Raw genomic sequence first — 22,568 nt, 5'->3', positions numbered from 1 at the left:
ATTTTATGTTGTGTATTTTTTACCACATTTTTTTTTAAAGCATACTAAAAAAAATTTGGTCTGTGTCCTCACTGCCATAGCTAGGAACCCATATACACTTTGACCAACACATGTACTCTCCAGATAAGCTTTTCTACCTTGTTTTTCTTAAAATGATTTCCCCCTTAAAACATGTTGGTTCTTTTTTCTTTAAAAAAAAAAAAGTTTATTGAAGTATCAAACATACACAGAAATTATCACAACTTCTAAATGAATTGTCACAAAACTCAATGAATTTTCCCAACATCCACATCAAGAAACAATATTACCATTAACCCAGAAACTTCCTCATTTTCTGTCCCAACAACAATACTTCCCCCAACCCCTCTGACCCCACAAAGAGCAACTATTATTCTGGCTTCTAATACCCTAGATTGATTTTACCAGAACAGCTTGGTTCTGGTCATGATGATTTCTTGATCACTGTTGTAGCAGTATCAGTGTACCTATTAGAGCGAGTGTCCAGAAACTATGGCCAGGAGCCAAATCCAGCCTACGGCCTGTTTTTATAAATAAAGTTTTGTTGGAACACAGACATACTCATTTGTTTATATATTGTCCATGGCTGCTTTTGGGCTCTATCTATACAGTCGAGTAGTGATTAAAAGAGACTGTACATAGCCCACAAAGACTACTTACTATCCGGCCCTTTACAGAAAATTTTGCCAACCCCTGCGATAGGATTTTATTTCCAGATTGATCCTATGTTCTGAAACTCCCCTGGGAAAGATGTTTGAATTCCTCTGTGCAAGCCAAGCATAGTGAAAATCACTAATCTCACTGATAAAGTTAACTATTATTTTAGTGACCTTAGCCTACATTTGTGGCTAAGGTTTGCAAGCAAAGGTAGCTGTGGACACTGAGCTAATGAGACAGCTCTCAGGCAGTGAAGGGGGCACTTCTGCCCTATCTTACCCTCTGCCACCATCGATGACTTACTTTATCCCCTGGCATTGTTTGCTCTTCATTAGAGCTAGTTCTCCTTCCTTATCCTAAGCATGAATGTGTCCTGTAGGGTGGACAGCAAAGACAAGCACCTGATCCACAATGGAACCATTCTATTTTTATGAGCTCCAGCCATACAGTTCCAGAGTGGGATATGGCCAGGGAGTGTTGGGGTTGGATTTGAGGGTGCATACCAGTGGCAATTCTGCTTACAAATCAGCCAACATTGCATTCCTTTGCAGGAACTCTGTCACACTATTTCTGAGGAAGTATAATTTTGCTTCTTTGCCAGCAGCTGCACAGACATATTTTCCACATTACTCAAGCTTCTGCTAGTGGCCACCTGGATGTGACAGAGAGCATCAAGCCTAAACAGAATTAAAAGTTATCAGTCATCTTAATTCATTTCCGGGAAGTTAAAAATTATCTACAGTATATTTCCTGATATGAAAAACCAAGGATTTTTTTTCATGCTCTCTTGAATATTTGTTTAGGACATAAATAGATGAGCAGTGCTGATAATGTTCCCTTAAAGTGCGCTGTACGAGGCTGCCTATTTTGGCCTATTTATGTTAACAATGAACTTGAGTGAAGCTAATGAGAAGGTTATTTTAGGGCCTTGGAAACCGCAGTAAAGGAAAATGACAGTTCCCACAGAACCATAGTGTGACTGAAATAGAAAGGTGGTGACTGGCCTCTCTCTACAGAAGCAGGAAAAGCAGGCTGGAGAGGACTGATGATACTGCTTTGAAGCATTTGGTTTGCTTATTAGCACGTCCAGTCACTTTCTAAGCAAGTTTTCTGGCTGCTGTGGAAACACAGACCTAAAGATTCCATTTAAAAATGGCTCAAAGTGAGGAAGGATTCTGCCGGGTCCCCACCCTGCCCTGGAGCACGACTTGGTGCCGTGGGCTTCACACATGTCAGGGAACTGGCACAAGGAGAGGACCCCACCATGCCGGTGACCGTGTCGTCACGTGTAAGCGAGGGTGCAGAGAGCAGCAACTGAGGCTGCTGTGAGGATGGCAAAGAAAGGGAACTTTTGTCCTGAGGAACTATGTTGAGGGACAGGACATTACAGTAAATACCTTCCCAGCCACCCTGCCGGCTCAGCCAGGGATCAGAGACCTGCTGGGCTGCAGACGCCTTAGGCGAGGCTTCCTGTTTGGTAATTAGCATCTCTGATGAATACAGGTCAAGGTGAATGGATCGGTGAAAAAGCTCGACTCACAAACTTTGTGAAAACCCAAAGGAAGCTCTGACCCGGTTCTTTTTCTGTGCCTGTTAGTTAAACACCATCTCTTCTTATCCAGGAGATTCCTAAGTCGTTGAAAGAGTGCGTTTTCTCCCATCACAGAGCATTCCATTCGCAGACAATATACAGCATAAACACTGTCTGTTGATCTTATCTTTCTAATTTTAATGCCACTGGGCGGAAATACTGGTTGTTCTGCCCTGCTGGCCTCCTCTCTAGCACACTTCTTTTGGTCTCTGTGTGTGTCACTCTCTCCTGTCACTCCCATTTCTCATTTCTCACCTATTGTCTCAGATGTTGTGAGAACTGAAGTCAGGAAACACCCTCACAGTTCTGAAAATAAGAGCTTAAGCATCACCAGTAGTACAGTCTTTTGCTGTGAGATGGTTGACATTTCATTTCTGTGATTAAAATGTATAACATCCAAGCTCTCGTTAGCAATTTTTCTTTCACTTAGATGCCCAGATTAATCATTTTTATTCCACATTTCCTTTTGGTAATTTCTTTTGCATTTTATGATAGCTCAAATTTCTTTTAAAAGCAGGTTAATTCAGAGAAATAAGGAAAATACATTTGGCAGTTTTTGAGTTAACATGATTATATTTTATAATTTCCTAAAAACATCTCCAGTGTGTTATATCTCAGCTGGTTATTTAGAAAATGTAATGGGTTTTTAAAACTTAATAATGAAAGCAGCTGCTATTTTTACTTTAAAATATTCTTGCGAATAATTACCTATCTAGAGTGAGTTATCTATGTCCACCAAAGTGGTAAAAGAATTCCATTATACCTTACCTTGTGAATTCCTTTACCACTTCAAAGTGTCCTATGTAAAAAAAAAAAAAAAAAAAAATAGAGTCGTTGAAAGTTTTGTGCGCTAATAAATCTAGAATACTTGTTTTTAAGTCAGCTTTGGTTGTTTAAAATTTCATGCATTATTGTTAGAAATATACTTTTCACAGGGCACCTGGCTGGCTCAGTCAGTGGAGCATGCGACTCTTGATCTTGGAGTTGTAAGTTTGAGCCCCATGTTGGGTGTAGAGATTACTTAAAATCTTAAAATTATATACATACACACACACACACACGCACACCCTTTTCGTAATAGTTTTCTTTGTTTAAGGTTTTATTTAATTATTTACTTTAGAGAGAGATTGAGAGCGAGTGTATACACAAGAGTGAGGGAGGGAGGGAAGGAAAGAATGTCAAACAGACTACACCTCAGCCCAGGGCGGGGGCACAACAGGGGGCTCCATCTCATGACCCTGAGATTATGACCCAAGCCAGAGCCAAGAGTTGGATGCTTAACAGCTGAGCCACCCAGGTGCCCCAAGAGGTTTTTCTTAACTAGACAATGAACTTCTATCAGTGATACGTGGAAATTTCCAACTTTGAGAGTGTAATTGGTGTGCAAAAATAACTCTAAATTGCTTTTTGTTACATTGTAATGGGATAATTTTTCATAATTAATATTAATCATATGGCAGATACATAAATGGTTTAATTCAATTTCTTAGTTGTGATATTCAGTGTGATTCAGGGTGAATTCTGAGTAAGTATAGTTAGTATGTCACATTCTCTCTTCCCTCAGCAGTATTGAATAAGTGAATAATTGAGAATTTGCTTCATCTGTCTGTGGTTAAACATATTACTGCATCCCTTTACTGCCATTGGCATAGACCAATTAGCTCTGAATCCACAGCCTAGGAAAATGAAAGGAAAAAACTGCTTCTCCAAGAAAAATTGATCATTAATATACCTGTTTAGAAAATCAGGTGGTAAAAAAAAAATTGGTTGGGGCGTGTGGCTGGCTCAGTCGGATAGAGCATGTGACTCTTGATCACAGGGTCATGAATTTGAGCCTCATATTGGGGGTAGACTTTACTTTAAAATAAGCAAATAAGTAAATAAATAAATAGAAAATCATTTGGACAAGATTAACACAGGGCAGATTTCTCCACACTGTATTTAACTTTATTGACCTGAACTTGAGATGAGTTAACAGCAGGTCGAAACTAAATATTTCACTCATGGTCAGGAAAATAGCTCTTCCACTTCCCGTTATCACAGATACCTTTAAAGTTCAGGAAATCAACTCATATGCTGACGGTGTTTACCTTCTCTCATAACCATAATTGTGAGTTTGATTGAGCTTTTGTGGCGTCTCAGAAGCTGTCACACCTTACTAGGAACTATGAGTTGCCAGCATTGATTGAGATAACTGCTGAACGCACAACTTAAAAAGCAAAGGACAAAAAAGGTCCAGCCCACTAGCCTTCACCCTAACTCATGCTAGGTGCTGTTTCTGTTTTGTTTCTATCCCACAAACCAATCTATTCTCACAGAGCATTTTATGTTTCCATTGCTCATCATAATTTAATCATAAAATCTTGCATAGTTTATATTTTATATAAATCAAATGGTGTTTAATTCTGCATTTCTGATCTGTTTTTATGAAGGTTCCCTCCAATTAGCATTATTTTTCAGTTTAATTATACTGATTATGTCATACTGGGGTTTTAATTTCAATTTGATGCTTCATAATGAGAGGAAAGTACAAAATCAGGAAAACAAGTTTATTTTCAGAGATATTTGAAGGGGTCTAATATTGATTCAGTGTTAGGTTGGCAATGTAGTGTAATGATTAAGAGCATGAGCTTTATTTATTTATTTTTTTGAAGTGTTTTTTTTTTTTTTTAGTAATCTCTACACCCAGTGTGGGGTTCAAACTCACAATCCCAAGATCAAGAGTCACATTTTTCTAACTAAGCCAGCCAGGCGCCCCAAGGACATGAGCTTTAAAGCCCAGTAGACATGGTCTGGGTCCTGGCTTTAGCTAGGTGACCTTGGAAAATTTTTTGTCTCCTCTGACCTTGAATTTCTTTGTCTGTAAATTGGAATAATAATATGTATGAGAGGTATTATTAGGATTAAATGGGGGGAAAAATCCAAGTAAAGCATTTGACATAGTACCTGGCACATAATAAACACTCAATATGTGTTATTGTTATAATTGGTATAGTAATTTATGTTTGTTTTTTGTTTTTTTCTCTTAATTCCTGAAGAATGGGAAATACTTGGAAAAGGCTTGGAGTGTACATATTAGCAGCCCTTGACCATGGTGTTCTCATAGTAATCAGATCCTTTCTAAAGATTGCATAATCTGGTTGAATAGAGATGCTTTATGTATTTGGAATCTGAACCAGATTCCAGTCACCTTGCTGCACATTCACCTTCTTCTTCTTTTTTTTTTTTAAAGATTTTATTTATTTATTCGACAGAGATAGAGACAGCCAGCGAGAGAGGGAACACAAGCAGGGGGAGTGGGAGAGGAAGAAGCAGGCTCATAACGGAGGAGCCTGATGTGGGGCTCGATCCCATAACGCCGGGATCACGCCCTGAGCCAAAGGCAGACGCTTAACCGCTGTGCCACCCAGGCGCCCCACATTCACCTTCTTTATAACCTGTAGAAATTAAAACGGTGGTAGCACAGCCTCATATTTAAGATAGCAATCTGATCCAAGATTTTGTAGTTTGTAGAACTGAGACTGTTCAGTGTTCTCCATAAATTCATGGGGTTTAATAAGAAAGTACATAGACTTCTTAGACATTGAACATAGAGATAACCTTATTCAACCCCTCATCAAATGAGACTCCATAGGCAAGTTGAATGAAGCATTCAACTAAGATTCTGTTTTTGTGTGTAATATACAGATAAACGTTTATAAAAGAAAGAACTACCTAATAATCATTACATTGTTATCATTGCTCTAAATTTTCATCTGATTGTTATATATCAGTATAAAATAAATTTTAGAGTTGCAATCAGTGTATAGACCAGTCTGTGTGAATGTTTTCTGTTAATACCATTATCCTTTAAATTTTAATTGCTACGGAAAATTGCTCTGCTTTGACCTGCGTGTCTTGCTTGGTCATTCCTATGTTGTTGAGTATTTAAGTTATCTCCTACTTCTTCCTATTTTAAATAGCACTGCTATGAACTTCTTTTCTTTCAAGTTGCAGTCCTGCTATTTATGCCCTTCCCGCCCCACTTAATTTCTAGGGAAATATTTCCACAAATTAATTGAGGTGTAATACTACATTCTAGTTAATGATAGGTTCAAACTCACTTCACAGTAGCTTGGTATTGAAAACGCAGATACTAGAGATTTGACTAAATGTAATTCTTCTTAGGTGGTTGCTTTTTATTAAACAAATTTTTTTTTTACCAGCATAGAGTTACAAAGAGAGTTTTTAGGGTAAAAGGAAGAAGGTGTGAGAAGACCCTGGGGAAATTTGATAGTTTCCTAATTCCTCCTGAATCTGGTTTCAGAATGTTGTTTTATTTTCTCACACAGTATAACAGGTACACTCCAGTTCTTAAAAGTAGATATAGAACTATTTTAAAGATAATATATAACATTTTTAGATTAACCATAAATGGCCTCCTTCCATTAGTGCAGATGTGAGCATGTTTTGTACTTCAACTTCACATAATTCTTTTGTTACAGAGATCTACTTTCATTTCACAGACCTTAAATACAGAAGGGAGTTTCTGTCTTTATAGCAGTGCTGCTGCCAGATACGATTCGGCCTTGATGGGAAGGAAGTCTTGTGGCCAGATGGGTGGAGATCCATGTACAAGGCCATAAAGATAAAAACGGAAAGAAAAGGAAAACTATACAAGATTCTATAAGAAAGATGAACCTGACTTCAGGCAACTGCTTGATCTGAGGATTGGGATTTCTTTAAAATTATGAAAGAAATGAGTCCATTGTTTTTATTTGTAATTTAGTTTATTTGGAGGGTAGTTATTTCATACAGATCAAAATTCAAATAATTCTTTTACAAACCCTGGCCCCCAGCCACCGAGTTCCCCTTCCTAGAGGCAGCCGGTATTACTAATTATGTGATTTTCCTTCCAGAAGTATTCTGCACATATACAAGTAAATATGTTTGTACATGCATTATGTTTTTGTGTATGCACACATGTGTTCTTTATCTTCTTTTTTTTCCTAGCAGATGATTGTGTCATAGACGTACTGTTCTACACTTTGCTTTTTCACCCATCATTAAATCTTGAAATTATATCAATAGAAGGCCTTTTTTATTCTTTGAAAGCACTTTAAAAATGTCATGTGTCTATATTGGATGAGAATAATTCTTAACCCAGGGATTGGGCCTGGTGCATAGTAGTGACCAAGAAATGTTTGTTGAGTGAAGGAGTGAAGGAGTGAGTGAATTAATTATTTTATTAATTTAAGGTACAATAAAAAGAGGCAGAAAACTAAGAATTGTCTGAAGTCCTGAGACTGTTGACCTAACCCTGACCCTGGGACCAGGGAAATCTAAGGGACATCATAAAATGCAAATGTCTTTTAAAAAGGCATATCTCTTTAAGCCTTCATACTAGGAGATGTCAGTAGGAAGAGATTCCTCTGGCGGTGGGGGAAGAATGGAACGGCCCCTAGATTCCAGGAGTCCTGGCTCTGTTGTGACTGGGCTTCAGGACCTGGAACAAGTGGGTTCATAGCTCTGTGCTGTTCTTTGTTCAAATGCAAAACAAGGGAGTTGGAATAGATTATTTCAAAGGGCAGTTCTGGCTGTAAGATTATGTCATTTATAATTCTGCAGTTTCCTCTCTGATTACCAATTTGCATAAGATATTCGTCGTGTTGAAACTGCATTTATAGAGAAATTAAAAAATGAGGTGTCCTTTCCTTAAGATGATAAAGAGCCCTACAGGTTATTGGTGAAAATGTGATTATTAAGAATCCAAGATTTAGTATATAGAAAGTAGTTTGCAAGGATTATATTCCTCACAAAAATTTATTGGCCATATGATTAAGGCAGAAGCAGATTTATGGGGAATAGGACCTAATACCCCACACATTAACACATTTTGAGAGAATCAGTACTCTAGTTTTAACCTGTAAGAGGAAAAAAAATCAGATTAATAAAAACTCTAATATTAAAATTATTCAATAGTAAATGTAATTGTTATAAATGATAATGTCTGTAATATATTTAACAGTATCAAATATAGTTATTAAAATAGTAACTAATAGTAAACATAATTCATAGTAAAATAAATCTTTTTTTTCCCTCTTTATTTTAGTTAAGTATGAGGATGAAGCTAGTAAATATTGGGACACATTTTATAAGATTCATAAGAATAAGTTTTTCAAGGATCGTAACTGGCTGTTGAGGGAATTTCCCGAAATTATTCCAGTTGATCAGAAAACTGAACAGAAGTTGCGAGAATTATCCTGGGATCATGCAAAAACTAGTGCTGCAGATGGTTTCTCAAGAGTGCACCGCCCTACCATGCCTCAAGAAAAAAATCATGAGGAAAGGTGTGGTTCCTCAGATAGTCAAAGCAAAGCAGGATTGCATTTTTCCAACCTAGACTCTAAAGAACACAGAAAAGGACCTCTGAAGACAGAATTGTTTCCCGGTAGCAACGCCACTTTCAGAATCCTAGAGGTACTGTCCAGCCGGGGCAAAGATGGGAGGTGGCAAATAACTTTGAAATGTACATTCTATATGTCTTTATTAATAATCCATATTTTTTTAGGGGGAAAATGATCAAATCTAACTAAATAAGTGTTCAGTATACTTCTGTGCATTAAAAATATTTAAGGGACTCATGTCTATCATCAGGTTCTAAGTTTGGATTTTAATTTTTTTTTCATTTGTTTTCATTTTTAACTTGAAGGCAGTTTTAAATACCAATAAAGTTTTGGTCTTAATTGCTATCTCTTTCTGTTATTAACCCTTTTTAAGTGAAATAGAAATAAGTGAGATGTATAATTACCTGTAATCCAGTATAGACCTTGACTTTCTATTTTTAAAAATAAATCTCTTCCTTCTGGTTATAAAGGTAGTATATATTGATTAGAGAGTTTGCTAAAGAGTAGATAAGAGAAAATTATTTACCATCCCACATACAAGGGAGTTAACCACGCTTAACATTTTACTGACTTTTCTCCTTTTGTTTATACTATTTTATACAGTTGAGCTATACTGTACCTGTATTTTGGAGTTTTGCTTTGTTTCTATTTAACATTATAACATAAGCAACCAAAGCAGATTTTTCTAACTTAAAAATTCTCTATAAATATTTTCAGGCTGCAAAATGTTTTTCTGTGGAAAGTACTTTAATCTGCTTATCTGTTTTTACAATACTAGGCATTTAAATTGTTTTCACGTTTTCTACAGAAAATATCTTTGGGTATAGACTTTTCTGTATTTCCTTTTATTATCTTGGGTTAGATTTACTGGCTCATAATTTATTTTAAAATTTTAATGCCCTTAAATATATTTTCTTTCTCCAAATCACTTTCTAAGAAGTTGTATTAATACCAATTCATGGCATTGTATGTCTGTTTCATCATACCCTCATGGGTTAGAATATTCTTATTTTAGGGGTGCCTGGGTGGCTCATTTGGTTAAACGTCCGCCTTCAGCTCAGGTCATGATCCCAGGGTTCTGGGATTGAGTGCCGTGTTGGGCTCCCTGCTCAGCAGGGAGTCTGCTTCTCCCTTTCCCTCTGCCCTTCACCCCTACTCTTGCTCTCTCCCTCTCTCTCAAATAAATAAGTAAATAAAATATTTTTTAAAAATTCTTATTTTAAGTGCTTTCCTCCTTGACAAATGAAAATTGTACCTTGTTTTGATTTGCATTTCTTGATTGTTAACTAGGTCACATAGTTCTTCAAATGTTTAAGAGCTATTTGCACTTCTTTTGTATTCTATTTATTTTCTTTGCTTACTTATCTTTAATTTCTTAAACAAACTCTACCATTCTACTGTATTTATTACCAATTTTTTTTACAGTGTGTTGGTCACCATTTAATTTGGTTTGAGTTTTGTTGTGTAAAAATTTTAAATTTGTCAGTATTATTCTTGTGACTTACTCCATTGCTTTTGAGTTTATTTTTATTTTATTTTTTTTTTAAGATTTTATTTATTTATTTGACAGAGAGAAAGATAGCCAGCGAGAGAGGGAACACAAGCAGGGGGAGTGGGAGAGGAAGAAGCAGGTTCCCAGCGTAGGAGCCTGATGTGGGGCTCCATCCCAGAAGGCCGGGATCACACCCTGAGCCAAAGGCAGAGGCTTAATGACTGAGCCACCCAGGTGCCCCGTGAGCCACCCATGCTTTTGAATTTAGAAAATTTAGAAAACCTTCGAACACCTATGGGGCACCTGGGTGGCTCAGTTGGTTAAGCGTTTGTTTCGGCTCAGGTCATGATCCCAGGGTTCTGGGATCGAGCCCTGCATTGGGCTCCCTGCTCAGCGTCAAGCCTGCTTCTCCCTCTCCTGCTCTCCCTGCTTGTGCTCTCTTTCTCTGTCAAATAAATAAAATATTTAAAGAAAGAGAGAAAGAGAGAGAGGGAGAGAGGTTGGGAGGGAGGGAGGGAGGGAGGGAGGGAGGGAGGGAGGAAGGAAGGAAGGAAGGAAGGAAGGAAGGAAGGAAGGAAGGAAACCATCCGACATATAGAGATCCAAGTACATTTTTTCCTAGTTTTTGAAAATAAAACAATCTAATGTTGGTGAGGAAAATTTAACCTGGTTTTCATGATATTTGTTTATTCTTTTGATTTCTTAGGTTGGCTGTGGAGCTGGAAATAGTGTTTTTCCAATTTTGAACACGTTACAGTGAGTTTTAAAGTTTTCTCTTGCAAAGTTTTACATATATAGGGGGCGCTGAGAAATTCTGGAAAAATGTCATGTATATGCCAGTAGTATTCTTGTTCACATATAAACAATGACTTAAACAAATTTCAAAAGAATTGTCTTAGTCTTAGTGTCTAATTTTATGTGAATTAGGAATTACTCTGAAAAGAGTGTTTCACAGCCATGGGTTGAAGTAATTTTTTAAGCTTGTGTGTGTGTGGATGAGAGAATAAGAAAAGAGCAAGAGATTTGACTCTTCCACTAAGCTGTGAATTGCTAAACTTCAGAGATCTATTTGCTCCTCCAGGTATGGTGGTGCCATTTTACACAGAAAATTGAATTTAAAGCTTATACTTTAACCCTCATTTTATTTTGTCATCACTTCTGGGGCCACACCCAGTATAAGACCTCCCTTTGTCAAATGATTATGTCTACACTTGAAATTGTTTAGAGGTGACAGCAACTAACCCTAAGACAAAAAAGCAGACATAGATGATAGGGACAGAGGTGTTCTCCTGTTCACTGCTTCACGTATATGTTGTGGTATTTCCATGATGAAGACGACACTCCTCACAAAGCTTTTTCTAGCACCTTTTACCTATGGCTGGTCTTTGTTTGTTTGTTTGTTTTTTTCAAGTTTACACAATAGCTTTCACATTATTTTTCTATTATAAAATTGACATGAGCACATTGCAGAACATTTCCATTAGAGGAAAGGAGGGTGGGAATCACCCATCATCCCCATCATCCTAACATAGCTGCTGTCAGCATTTTTGTTTTAATTCCTTTCAGTCTTTTCTCTATGTGTATTTTACATTTTAATGATGCTATTTTTTTTTAGCTTCTCCTTGTGAAAATGTAAAAGCATTTAGAAAGGTAAAGAGTAATACAGTGAATTCTCATATACCACCACCTCAGTTTAACAGTTAACACAATGCCAACATCATGACACTTTATTTTTAAATACTTATGATGTAGCTCCAAAGAAAAAATCAGTACATTCTTCATTACTATTCTAAACCTAACATAATAAATAGTAATTTCCTAATACCATTAGATTACCAGTTGAAGTGGCCAGACAGAAGTGATGGTGGCAAATTTGCAGTTCTGAATGGCCTTTCTCTTTTTGTATTTATTTTCTTTGTATTCCCTCTTCCCCATTTCTGGGCCAGTATTTCCTACTCTTTTATACCACACACCCAGTTTCCTTCACCCCTGTAATTTCTGAACTTACAGTATACATAAATTTACTACTTTGGCAATTGATAGTGTGTTACTTTATGACTCATCGCAAGGTATTATTTAGCATATCATTTCTTTAAGTCTTGTCTCTCCAACCACTGCTTATATTCCTTGAAGTAGAAAGCATATTTTACCCTAATCTGATTTTCCATGTAGCCTAACAGTGTAATACAGATAGAGCTCAACATATATTGGCTAATGTCTCTGAATTCCCACTTGTTAGTTCTATTTTTCCCTCTTTACTTCTCTGTCCAGTGAATAGTTGCGAGCACTTACTTCTTCACTCCTGACACTTCTTGGCTCTGTGTTGTTGTTGTTGTTGTTTTAATCATTGTAGCTTGATAACCTAAGATAATTAATTCATCTCTAAAGGCAACCAGTGATTATTAGCCTTCCAAAGGGAGAATTAGACTTTTTTCCCCACCTAAGAAATTATATTTTATTACTTTTGGAGAGTATAGGATTAATGTTTTACATTTTCTGAATATTTTACCATAATTAGACCTCTGGAATTGAGAGGTCATATCATTCTCCAAGGATCATTTAATGCTTAAACCCCCTGCCAAGAGAGTGCTTAATGGTGTGGTGGTAGTAGTGATATTTACACCTGCTTGCTGGGAGAAGGGCCAAGGCAGTCAGCTGATTTTACAGAAAAGCTCTGGAAAGTCATTGAGTGGTCACAAGACTTCAACTTAGGCTGCTGTTGCAGTGGGAATTCAGTCTCAGAGGTCATGCTGCCATCCTGGTAGGACACATGGCAGATGGCACATGCTTTCCTTTAGCTACTAGACTATTCTATATCTTGTGGGTGTTTAGTAACCACTGCCCAAAGGTTGACTGCATACCTTTTATAATCAGCTAGATGTGCTAGTGTCCAGAGAAGCATTTTGGGTTATATGGAAGTTTTTATAGAACTGTGATAAGTTCTTAAGTTTTTAAGTTCCTAGACAGCAGAGGCAGATCTTCCTATAATAATAATATGGTGGTAGTAATAATAATAATAATAATAATAATGGCAATAGCAACAACAATTATAATGACTAACATTTATTAGGCGCTTACTCTGAGTTAGGCATCTTTCTGGAAACTTATATGAATCCCTTCAATCCTCACAATGACCTTAGATGCCATATTTATCTCTGCTTTATAGATGAGGAAACGGAGTTACAGAGAAATTAAGTAACTATTCCAAGATCCTCAACTGAGTGGTAGAGCCAGGATTCAAACCACAGGCAGTTTGGTTCCACCCTTGCCCTTAGCCATCCTATCACATAGGGCTATATGCATCTGAGTGCTTCCTGAGAAAATTTTGAACACATGTGACCACCCAGCAAGTTAGGGGGTCACAAATATATGGATTTTTTAGGAAACGGTAGGGGTTTCAGCTGTAGTAAGGCACTGTTTTTTTATATAAGACAGATGAAAATGGCAAGCAGTGCAAGTCATAACCAAATCCTATTCATCATATTTTAACTGATCTTAAATAGAATGTAAATCCCCAATGCCACAGAATGAATGTGTTATACATGAATGTAGTATCCATCAATGGGTAGCATTTAAGAGTATAATATGAGCCTGGGTGAGATTTTATTTGTGGAATACATATTTGTGCTTTATTTCATATTTACTTAGTAGTCCTCCTTGCTTGAAAAGTCTCCTGAACTAAATTAGAAGTTCTAATTATGTGTTTTAAGGCCCACTTGCATATTCTGCTACATACTGGTTTTAGCTGTCGGGATCAACTCTGCTTCTCATCCCTGACATAGGACTTCTATCTCTAAGCCCTTATACTATTTACCCTTCTCCCCACTCAGCAATGCTATTCCCCTCCTTCAGGATTCTTAAGACTTATCCCTTAGGAATTCTGCCCTATCCACAACGTTATAGAAGCTATATAAAACCAATCCTGTCCTCAGGCTATAAAACCCACAAGAGCAAGGACCATAGTTATAATTATTGTTTAATGATATACCAATTCCTTTCTATGATTCAGACATGGTATTAAGTAACATGATGCAAGAATTATTTGATACCAGCATACGAGGGATAATAAGGAAGGGTATTGGCCCACAAAATTCAAAGTATGTGTGTGCCCGTGAGTAACCATGGTCCAGACATTGTAACTGAATTTCAGGTAAAGGCCAAATAGAACTTGTCTAAGTTCAGTGGAGGCCAATTAAAACTACTCAAGACTTTCATATGGATAAACGTCCCCTGCCAAAAAATGACAGTAACTCAGTTATTTTACTTATAAATAACTGAGTCTTAGAGAAGTTAAGTCAAATTCACAGAGTTAATAAATGGTAAATTCAGGATTTAAACACAGGTCTATTTGGCTCCAAAATCTATGCTCTTACTATTTTATTAGACAATTTCATTTGCTACCTTGTATTCTAATGCTTGGTACATACATGAAGCTTAATAAATGACCATACTTTGAAAAGAATTAATATATTAGTGTTTTATTCTTTTTTAGAAGTTGTATTTACATGCTCTTAATATATATATGTATATATTTCTATTCCATTAGGGACATCAGAGCCTCTTTGAGAGGCCCAAGAACCAAATGAGTTGTATACATAGAAAGGGGACTGAAGCACCAAGGACACAGGGGTCTGAGAGTTCTTGCACAAGGGTAGAACTTGATTAAGCTATGAGGAGCTACAGGCCTTCCTGGAAAGAGTGTGGTGAGGTGAGGGGATCAGGAGGAAGATGGAGCAATGATGATGGATGGCTTTGGAGGTTTCCCATGTGAGAGTAAGGGCAGGTAGGCTCACATAATGGAGAATTTCAAAACCAGGACAGGAATTTGAAAGTTACCCTGTAATTAATGGTAAGTATTTGAGACAGTACTGTTTTAGAAGCAACATGAAGGCACCCATACACCATTATAGAGAACGAACAACATCTAAAGAGAAGAAATAACAAGCCAGGTATCATCCAAAATTCTATTAAAGAAATACTTTTTTTAACAAGTTCAAGCCTACAGTTTCCTTTCTTCTGTAACCTGAGCATAGCTGAACTCTAGATTTAAGTATTGCTTCCATTTTCCTAGGAATGCTCCAGAGTCCTTTCTTTACTGTTGTGATTTTGCTTCTGGAGCTGTGGAGCTCGTAAAGGTATGTCTCATATTTTCTTTAAAGAGAGCCAGGTAAGGATCTAATTTATTTGCTGCTGATGTGATAATTTTGAAATGTTTCACATGTTATCTGTGCCCATTCTTAACTGAGCTTTTCCTATTTCTGGGAATCATATCATCAGCTGATGCCTAAGATACACCCTAAAATGATAGAAGTTGTTTTGAATTTAAGATAAAGTTGAAGGCACTGGTACATCTAGAAAGGTCAATAGCTCCTACAAGGTGATCTTTTTTTTTTTTTTAAGGGGGGAGGGAAAGAGAGAGAGAGGGAGAAAGAATCTTTTTTTTTTTAAGGGTGGAGGGAAAGAGAGAGAGGGAGAATCTTTTTTTTTAAAGATTTATTTATTTTAGAGAGAGAGCCTGCGCATGAGCTGGAGGAGGGGCAGAGGGAGAGGGAGAGAATCTCAAGCAGACTTCCCCCTGAGTGTGAAGCCAAGTGCAGGGCTCAATCTCACAACCCTGAGATCATGATCTGAGCTGAAACTAAGAGTCAGACACTCAACCAACTCCCAGTCTCCCCAGGAGAGAGAATCTTTTTTTTTTTTTTTTTAAGATTTTATTTATTTATTTGACAGAGAGAGGGACAGCCAGTGAGAGAGGGAACACAAGCAGGGGGAGTGGGAGAGGAAGAAGCAGGCTCCCAGCGGAGGAGCCTGACGCGGGGCTCGATCCCATAACGCCGGGATCACGCCCTGAGCCGAAGGCAGACGCTTAACGACTGCGCCACCCAGGCGCCCCAGGAGAGAGAATCTTAAGCAGGCTCCACACCCAGTGTGGAACCCAACCCAGGGCTTGATCTCAGGATGGGGCTTGATCTGAGGGTCCTGAGATCATGACCTGAACTGAAACCAAGAGTCAGACACTTAACCGACTGAGCCACCTAAGTGCCCCCTACAAGGTAATCTTATTCATATTTATGTCCCTAGAGCCCTACACACAGTCTGACACATAGGAGGCACTCATTAAATTAAAAATTTTAAAGTTAAAAAAATTTGAGAAGACATATGATACAAATGTAAACTGTCCTAGACTATTGGGAAAGCAGTGGGGAGCCTGGACTTGTTTCACCAATCCCAAAAGCTAGTAAGCATTACCTTAGCAAAAAGTATTTTTAGAGATGGAAAAGGAATGGAAAGTCTCCTAACAGCAATGTGTAGCCAGTACATGGAACTGAATTTCTGATATTAAGAGTAATAGTTATTTGTGGTAGACATTTTCTAAAATACTGAAAAGCCTAAACAGGAAGATAAAATTCACCTATAATCACACTTCTGAGAGTCCTGTGGTGAATCGAGGTTAGTATTTTGGTGTATATCCTTCTGGTGTATTGTAGGCAGGTGTGTGTGTGTGTGTGTGTGTGTGTGTGTGTGTGTATACTCTAATTTTTTTAAATAACAGCTTTGTTGAGATACAGTTCACATACCATGGAATTCACCATTTTTAAATATACAATTCAGTGACTTTAGTATATTTACAGAGTTGTGCAATCATTACCATTATCTAATTTTTGATTGTGTAGTAGAGGATATTTGTATTTTATGTCAAAGGAGGCATGGAGCAAGCAGTAGGAGAGAGAGCTGAGGACCATTTCAGTGCCTCTGAAATAGCATTGGGTAGGCTTCCAACAGCGCTGCCTACTGACTCAAAGGCCTGCCTACTCCTCTTTTTAACTAAAGAGGGACTGTGAAGAATATTTGTTATCGAGTCCAAGCGCAAGACTTAGTTTTTTATGGCAGCTTGAAATAAACTAACAGAATACTGAATCTGAAATATAGTGCATTCAGATTTACAGCAGAAAGGCACTAGGGAGAAATATTAAGTTTGACCTTTTTATTTTAAGAAAAATGCTAAAGTCTGCTAATGGCTTTTTTTCCTTTTTATTCCTTTATCATGATAGTTGCACTCGTCCTACAGAGCAGCCCAGTGTTGTGCCTTTGTTCATGACGTCTGTGATGAGGGCTTACCCTACCCTTTTCCAGATGGGATCCTGGACGTCATTCTCCTTGTCTTTGTGCTCTCTTCCATTCATCCTGACAGGTAACCGAAGACAAAAGGGCAAAGCAAACGTGTAAAGCCCCTTTATCAGTCCGTCGTTTTCAGAACTATCAAAAAAAAAGTGACAATTTTTGAATTTATTATTTAGTGAACTACACTGTGTAGAACATGCAGCCTTTTAAATGCAGTTTTTCCTTTCTTCAGACTTTGAGAAAGAAACTGGTCAAACTGCTTCATTAGTGAGCTTTCTATCACTGTCAGAGTGAAGTGAGCATATTCCAGCAAGACACATACCTATTAAAAGTGACAGTGCTTCAAGGAAATTACAAATTCAGAACAGCCTAATAGACTCCCAAGAGGGAAATTGTACTTGGTGATCAGAAACAAACATCTTTGATTTAGCATCTTACTGAATGTTCGTGAAGAGGTGGGCTGTGAATCTGTTTGGTTTCACACCGGTCTGTCAGCGGGCTTTAAAAAATTTGTTTTAAAGAAGTCTTCCAGGGAATTAGGGGTACTCAAGATTTGCCAGATTAACCTTGGACCTTTGTAGTCTAAGATTGGCTAGTGCTGGGGCGCCTGGGTGGCGCAGTTGTTGGGCGTCTGCCTTCGGCTCAGGGCATGATCCCGGCGTTCTGGGATCGAGCCCCACATCAGGCTCCTCCGCTGTGAGCCTGCTTCTTCCTCTCCCACTCCCCCTGCTTGTGTTCCCTCTCTCACTGGCTGTCCATCTCTGTCAAGTAAATAAATAAAATCTTTAAAAAAAAAAGATTGGCTAGTGCCATCATTTAAATATTTATGACTTAAATTTTTTGTTCACACAATATTTTGAAACAATCAACATAGCTTTTGTCCAGAGAGGAAGCAGAAAGAGATATTACCAGCTGTTAAAATGATCACTTCTCTTAAAATTCTGCCACCTCATGTATTAAGGCACACATGTGGTATCAAGGGTTGTGCATTTGTAAGTTTTCTTAAAATTGGGTTTTCTGCTGTGGTAGTAGATTCAGCCCCAGGAAAGTTCCTCTGCTGGTAGATACAGATTTGACATCAACCAGTCTTTGATGAATGTGACCCTTTCCCAAAGAAACTGAGTTAACATGTGCTTTTTCCTTTGCAATTACAAACTCATTAGGACCCTTTACAGTCCTTTTACTTCTCATTTAGAGATGAGCACTTTGATTGCTTGTTGAAAGACAAATTAAATCTGAATGAAACATATTTTTGCACCTGGTGAGATATATCACATTCCATGAAGCTACTTTTTCCGCCCAGTTTCTATAATCTATGTCTTTCTGCTAATCTGTTTAGAATATAGGCATCATTCAGGTACTGGTAGAGAGACGTCATCTATGTATTGTGTTTCATAGTTAAAAGAATGAATAGTTAAAAGGATGGAGTAGGTGGATAGAGAACAAGATTTTCTATCTGACACCTATAACAGGAAATGTTTAAATTCCAAAAAGACCACAAAAACACTACTTGAAATTAGTTTAGATAATGTATTTTCTCATGATTTGCACTGAATGTTAAGAAGAAGGGGAAGCAGATGTCATGGAAAGATTACTGTTATCCTATAGTATGTTCATTCTATTTATTTATTATAAAATAAATTCAGATGTATCATGTCCCTAGCCACTTTCTTACCTATATGGAAGTGATCTAAAAGTAAGGTGAATGAGTAGAAGGAGGGCAATAGTAAGTGGAAAGACAGTATCTTTAGGGTCATTTGGGACTGTGGTGGTATATTCAGCCCTATGAAAGTTTTAGAAAAGTGGCTTCTTGCCAGCTTGGAAAACCCATGCACAAATGAATGGCAAGCAGTTCTGCTAGACCTTGAGTCTGGGGGTCCCAGCTTAAAGGGGAGTAAACCCCAAGAGCCTACAAAAGAAGAGCTAATTGTCCTTATCACCGAAATAAAAGAAAGTACAATATGCTTACCACAGATCCAAGCATCGAGTAGGCAATCAATAAATACTCCTTTTTTTAATCTCTTCTTTTCCTTTTCCTCGCCCTCCATCTAGAGGTAGATGAGGATAGCAGAGTTGGCCCAAGGCAGATAGAGAAAGAAAAGGGGCCCTCTCCCATTCTTGTCTTGTCCATCTTCCCCAGCCCACACCCACCTGCAGTCCTCAGGAACTGGCTCTGGAACTTGGCACTGAGGCAAGCAAGATGGGCTGATGAAGAAAAGCAGCTCCCCCACCTTTGCCTTCACCCACAACCCCAGATGTTAAAGGATAGTTGGGAAGAAAGGATTTGCAGAGGGAGATGGCTGCATTTTGAAATATTTGGCTCTTTGTTTTTCTGCATTTATGTTTCATACTTGTTTTAGTAGTAATTGCAGAAAGATATTTTTCTCTGTACGTAAGGCATTTATCCTGAAAGTGAATATTTTAAGGTTTAGATATGGTTTTCTTTAATTGCCAAAGCCTAAGGCCATAAACACAGTGCGAAAATAACCAATAACAAACAAGGAAAAATACTTTTCTTTTTTCCCTTTCATGTACTTATGTTCCAGTTTTTTAAAAGAGCATTTCATCTAATTATGCCACCTCTTTCTGTTATATTTGTATCTTGTTTTCATAGTTACTTTCATTTTCTCACTATCTACTTCCTTCATAACCTGACATAAATCTGGCTTTTCACTCCTTTATTACACTGAACAGTGTTTTAATTGGAAGGAATTTACAGATTATCTGATGCAAACTCCTCATTTTTAAAATAAGAAAAATCTAGAAGCTTTAAGTAGTGTGGATAAGGCAGAGATGGCAGGGACTCAGCACCCGGGCTGCCATTTACCATTCTCTGCTCAGGGCAGACACTCATAACTGATTTTGTACCCTGATTGTCATTCCCAGTGAGCTCTGTAGGCAGCCAGAGTCAGTCACTCGGCATTGATATGAGATCTGAAATCTTTGCCATCTCTGACCCATAATCACACATAAGACCATGAACATTTAACCAAAAACATTAAGTCAAGAGCAGTCACAAGGGGTCATATTTGATTGGGAGCCAGATGAAAAGAATAAATAATAAAAGAAAGTAAAGGCTTCCCAGTATTGAGCTGGGGCTTGGAGTGTGAATAGAATTTAAATAGGCAGAAAGTAAGAAGGAGAGAATTCTTTGAGGGGAAACCACGTGAACAAAGGCATGGACTGCTTCAGAGCCAAGCATGTAACAGTTTGGTCAGAGTTGATGCTTCACATCAGGACTTGGTGGGAAAGATGTTGGAGAGATTGAGGCCAGTTGTAGGAGATCTTAAGGGCCCAACTAAGAAACTGAGATTTTATCCTATGGATTAAAATCATGAACATTTTTGAGCAAAGGGAAGATTTGACAAAACCATCATTTTAAGCAGAATAAATCCTCCCTGATAGGCAAGGAGAATTAATGGGGGGAATAATAAAGGATGTTAGGAAGTATTCTGTTTCCAGGCCTAAGGAGGTAGCAATTGGTGCTAAAAGACTACCAAAGGGAAACAAAAAGGAGACAAAGCGTCAATTTAAAAAAGAAAACCTAGGGGCGCCTGGGTGGCACAGCGGTTAAGCGTCTGCCTTCGGCTCAGGGCGTGATCCCAGCGTTGTGGGATCGAGCCCCGCATCAGGCTCCTCCGCTATGAGCCTGCTTCTTCCTCTCCCACTCCCCCTGCTTATGTTCCCTCTCTCGCTGGCTGTCTCTCTGTCACATAAATAAATAAAATCTTAAAAAAAATAAATAAATAAAAAGAAAAAAGAAAACCTAGAATTGGATGACCAAATGGTTGTGGAGAGGCTAGTGAAAGAGGAGGAAAAGAAAAGGGGTTAAAGATATCTCTGAGATGTAACACTTCAGTGAATGATGGTACCTTTGAACTAAATAAAGGAGAAAGAGCTAGTTTTGGAGGAAACGTGATCTCTGTTTAGATATGTGCAATTTGGGATGGCTCCACCGTATTTTTTATCCTGCAAGAAAGATGAAGCGACTTCAGTGTTTATCTGCCTTGAAACTACCCTAACTTGATAGAAACACCAGGAACCATCTATGTAGTTCTGCAGTGCAGCTTTGGCATATATATCCAGCTCTGAGAAGTCACCACTCTGGGCATTTGGGTGATTACTTAATACTCCAGGTCTTTTGAATCTGATCCTTTAGCAAGTTTTGGTATCCTTTTTCCTTTCTGTACAAAATATTTTTGGTTTTGTTGTCTTTCTGTTTTTGGTGAGATTTTTTTGGCCCCATAGAGCTTTCCTTATTTTATCTTTAAGAAGGTTAAATGTGCATGTAAAACAAGATTTCTGCAGACAGTATCGTGCTTTGTTTTCAAAGGATGCAAGGCGTTGTAAACCGACTGTCCAACTTACTGAAACCCGGAGGAATGCTATTATTTCGGGACTATGGAAGATATGATAAGACTCAGCTTCGTTTTAAAAAGGGTATATTCAGTTTGGAATTCTTTCCCTGTGTTTTAAAGAACACCTTGTTTATATTTTGTGTCAAGTTTTTGTTTTGTTTTAAGGAATACTAAGTTTCTCTGATCACGATTATGTTTTTTAGGGCATTGCTTATCTGAAAATTTTTATGTTCGAGGAGATGGTACCAGAGCATATTTCTTTACAAAAGGTACGCTTATCTCTAAGGGAAAACAATTAGCTGTAAAAACTCTCTTTGGTTACTCTGTAACCACAGTGTAACTGTTCTGTGTGAAAGCTTGAAAATGACCTTTTTGTCTTTTAATCTTTTTCCCGTTGAAACTGCTTTAAAGAATCACTTGTTTCATCCTTATGCCCAAATGAAGGTGTAGTCTGTTCCATTTTGCAAATACTGTTAGCCCAGATATGAAAAAAATGCATGTCACAGTGAACGGAGGGAACTTGATTTTAAGAGTCCATAGAAAATTACTAATCTTTTGTGACTTTTCATTTAAAAAAAAAAAAGCAGCATTTAAAATGAATTGTACATTCAAGGATTTTCTCCAGACTTATGTTAATACTTTTATAATATGCTATTTGGGGTCTCTGCAAACCAACAAAAACTCAGAACAGAGGCCACCTTTCAAAATATTGAAATCTGCAACCAGTAGTATTGTATATCTGTTTATGCCTGCTATGTTAAGCTGTTTATACTTGGTATATTTCTGTGAAGTAGAAGAAATCCACTTGATTTCACAGGTTTCCTTAACCAATTTGTACTAGGGAGTTTCTTGGTATAAATGAAATTTAGATGGTCAGTTATTCCATTAATATTCCATTGTTCCTGACTGCCCGCTCTCCCCCACCACCATGCCCCAGTCACATA

General features: G+C 37.8%; 1 protein-coding gene across 7 annotated transcripts in view; it reads left to right on the top strand.

The window, feature by feature from the left end:
- Window positions 1–22,568, top strand: part of METTL8 (methyltransferase 8, tRNA N3-cytidine) — an 83,040-nt gene that overhangs the window by 55,946 nt on the left and 4,526 nt on the right. For all 7 annotated transcript variants that reach the window (XM_057318544.1, XM_026492573.4, XM_057318530.1 and 4 more), the window contains 6 exons: window positions 8,358–8,725; window positions 10,851–10,900; window positions 15,216–15,279; window positions 17,197–17,336; window positions 21,600–21,706; window positions 21,828–21,893. In XM_057318544.1, coding sequence (XP_057174527.1) covers window positions 8,358–8,725; window positions 10,851–10,900; window positions 15,216–15,279; window positions 17,197–17,336; window positions 21,600–21,706; window positions 21,828–21,893 — 795 coding nt within the window. The remainder of the gene's footprint in view (window positions 1–8,357; window positions 8,726–10,850; window positions 10,901–15,215; window positions 15,280–17,196; window positions 17,337–21,599; window positions 21,707–21,827; window positions 21,894–22,568) is intronic.

This window comes from Ursus arctos, unplaced genomic scaffold (assembly GCF_023065955.2).
Source record: "Ursus arctos isolate Adak ecotype North America unplaced genomic scaffold, UrsArc2.0 scaffold_1, whole genome shotgun sequence".
Lineage (NCBI taxonomy): Eukaryota > Metazoa > Chordata > Mammalia > Carnivora > Ursidae > Ursus > Ursus arctos.
Note: the sequence above shows the minus strand (reverse complement) of the source record. Positions and strands in the feature narration are given on the sequence as shown.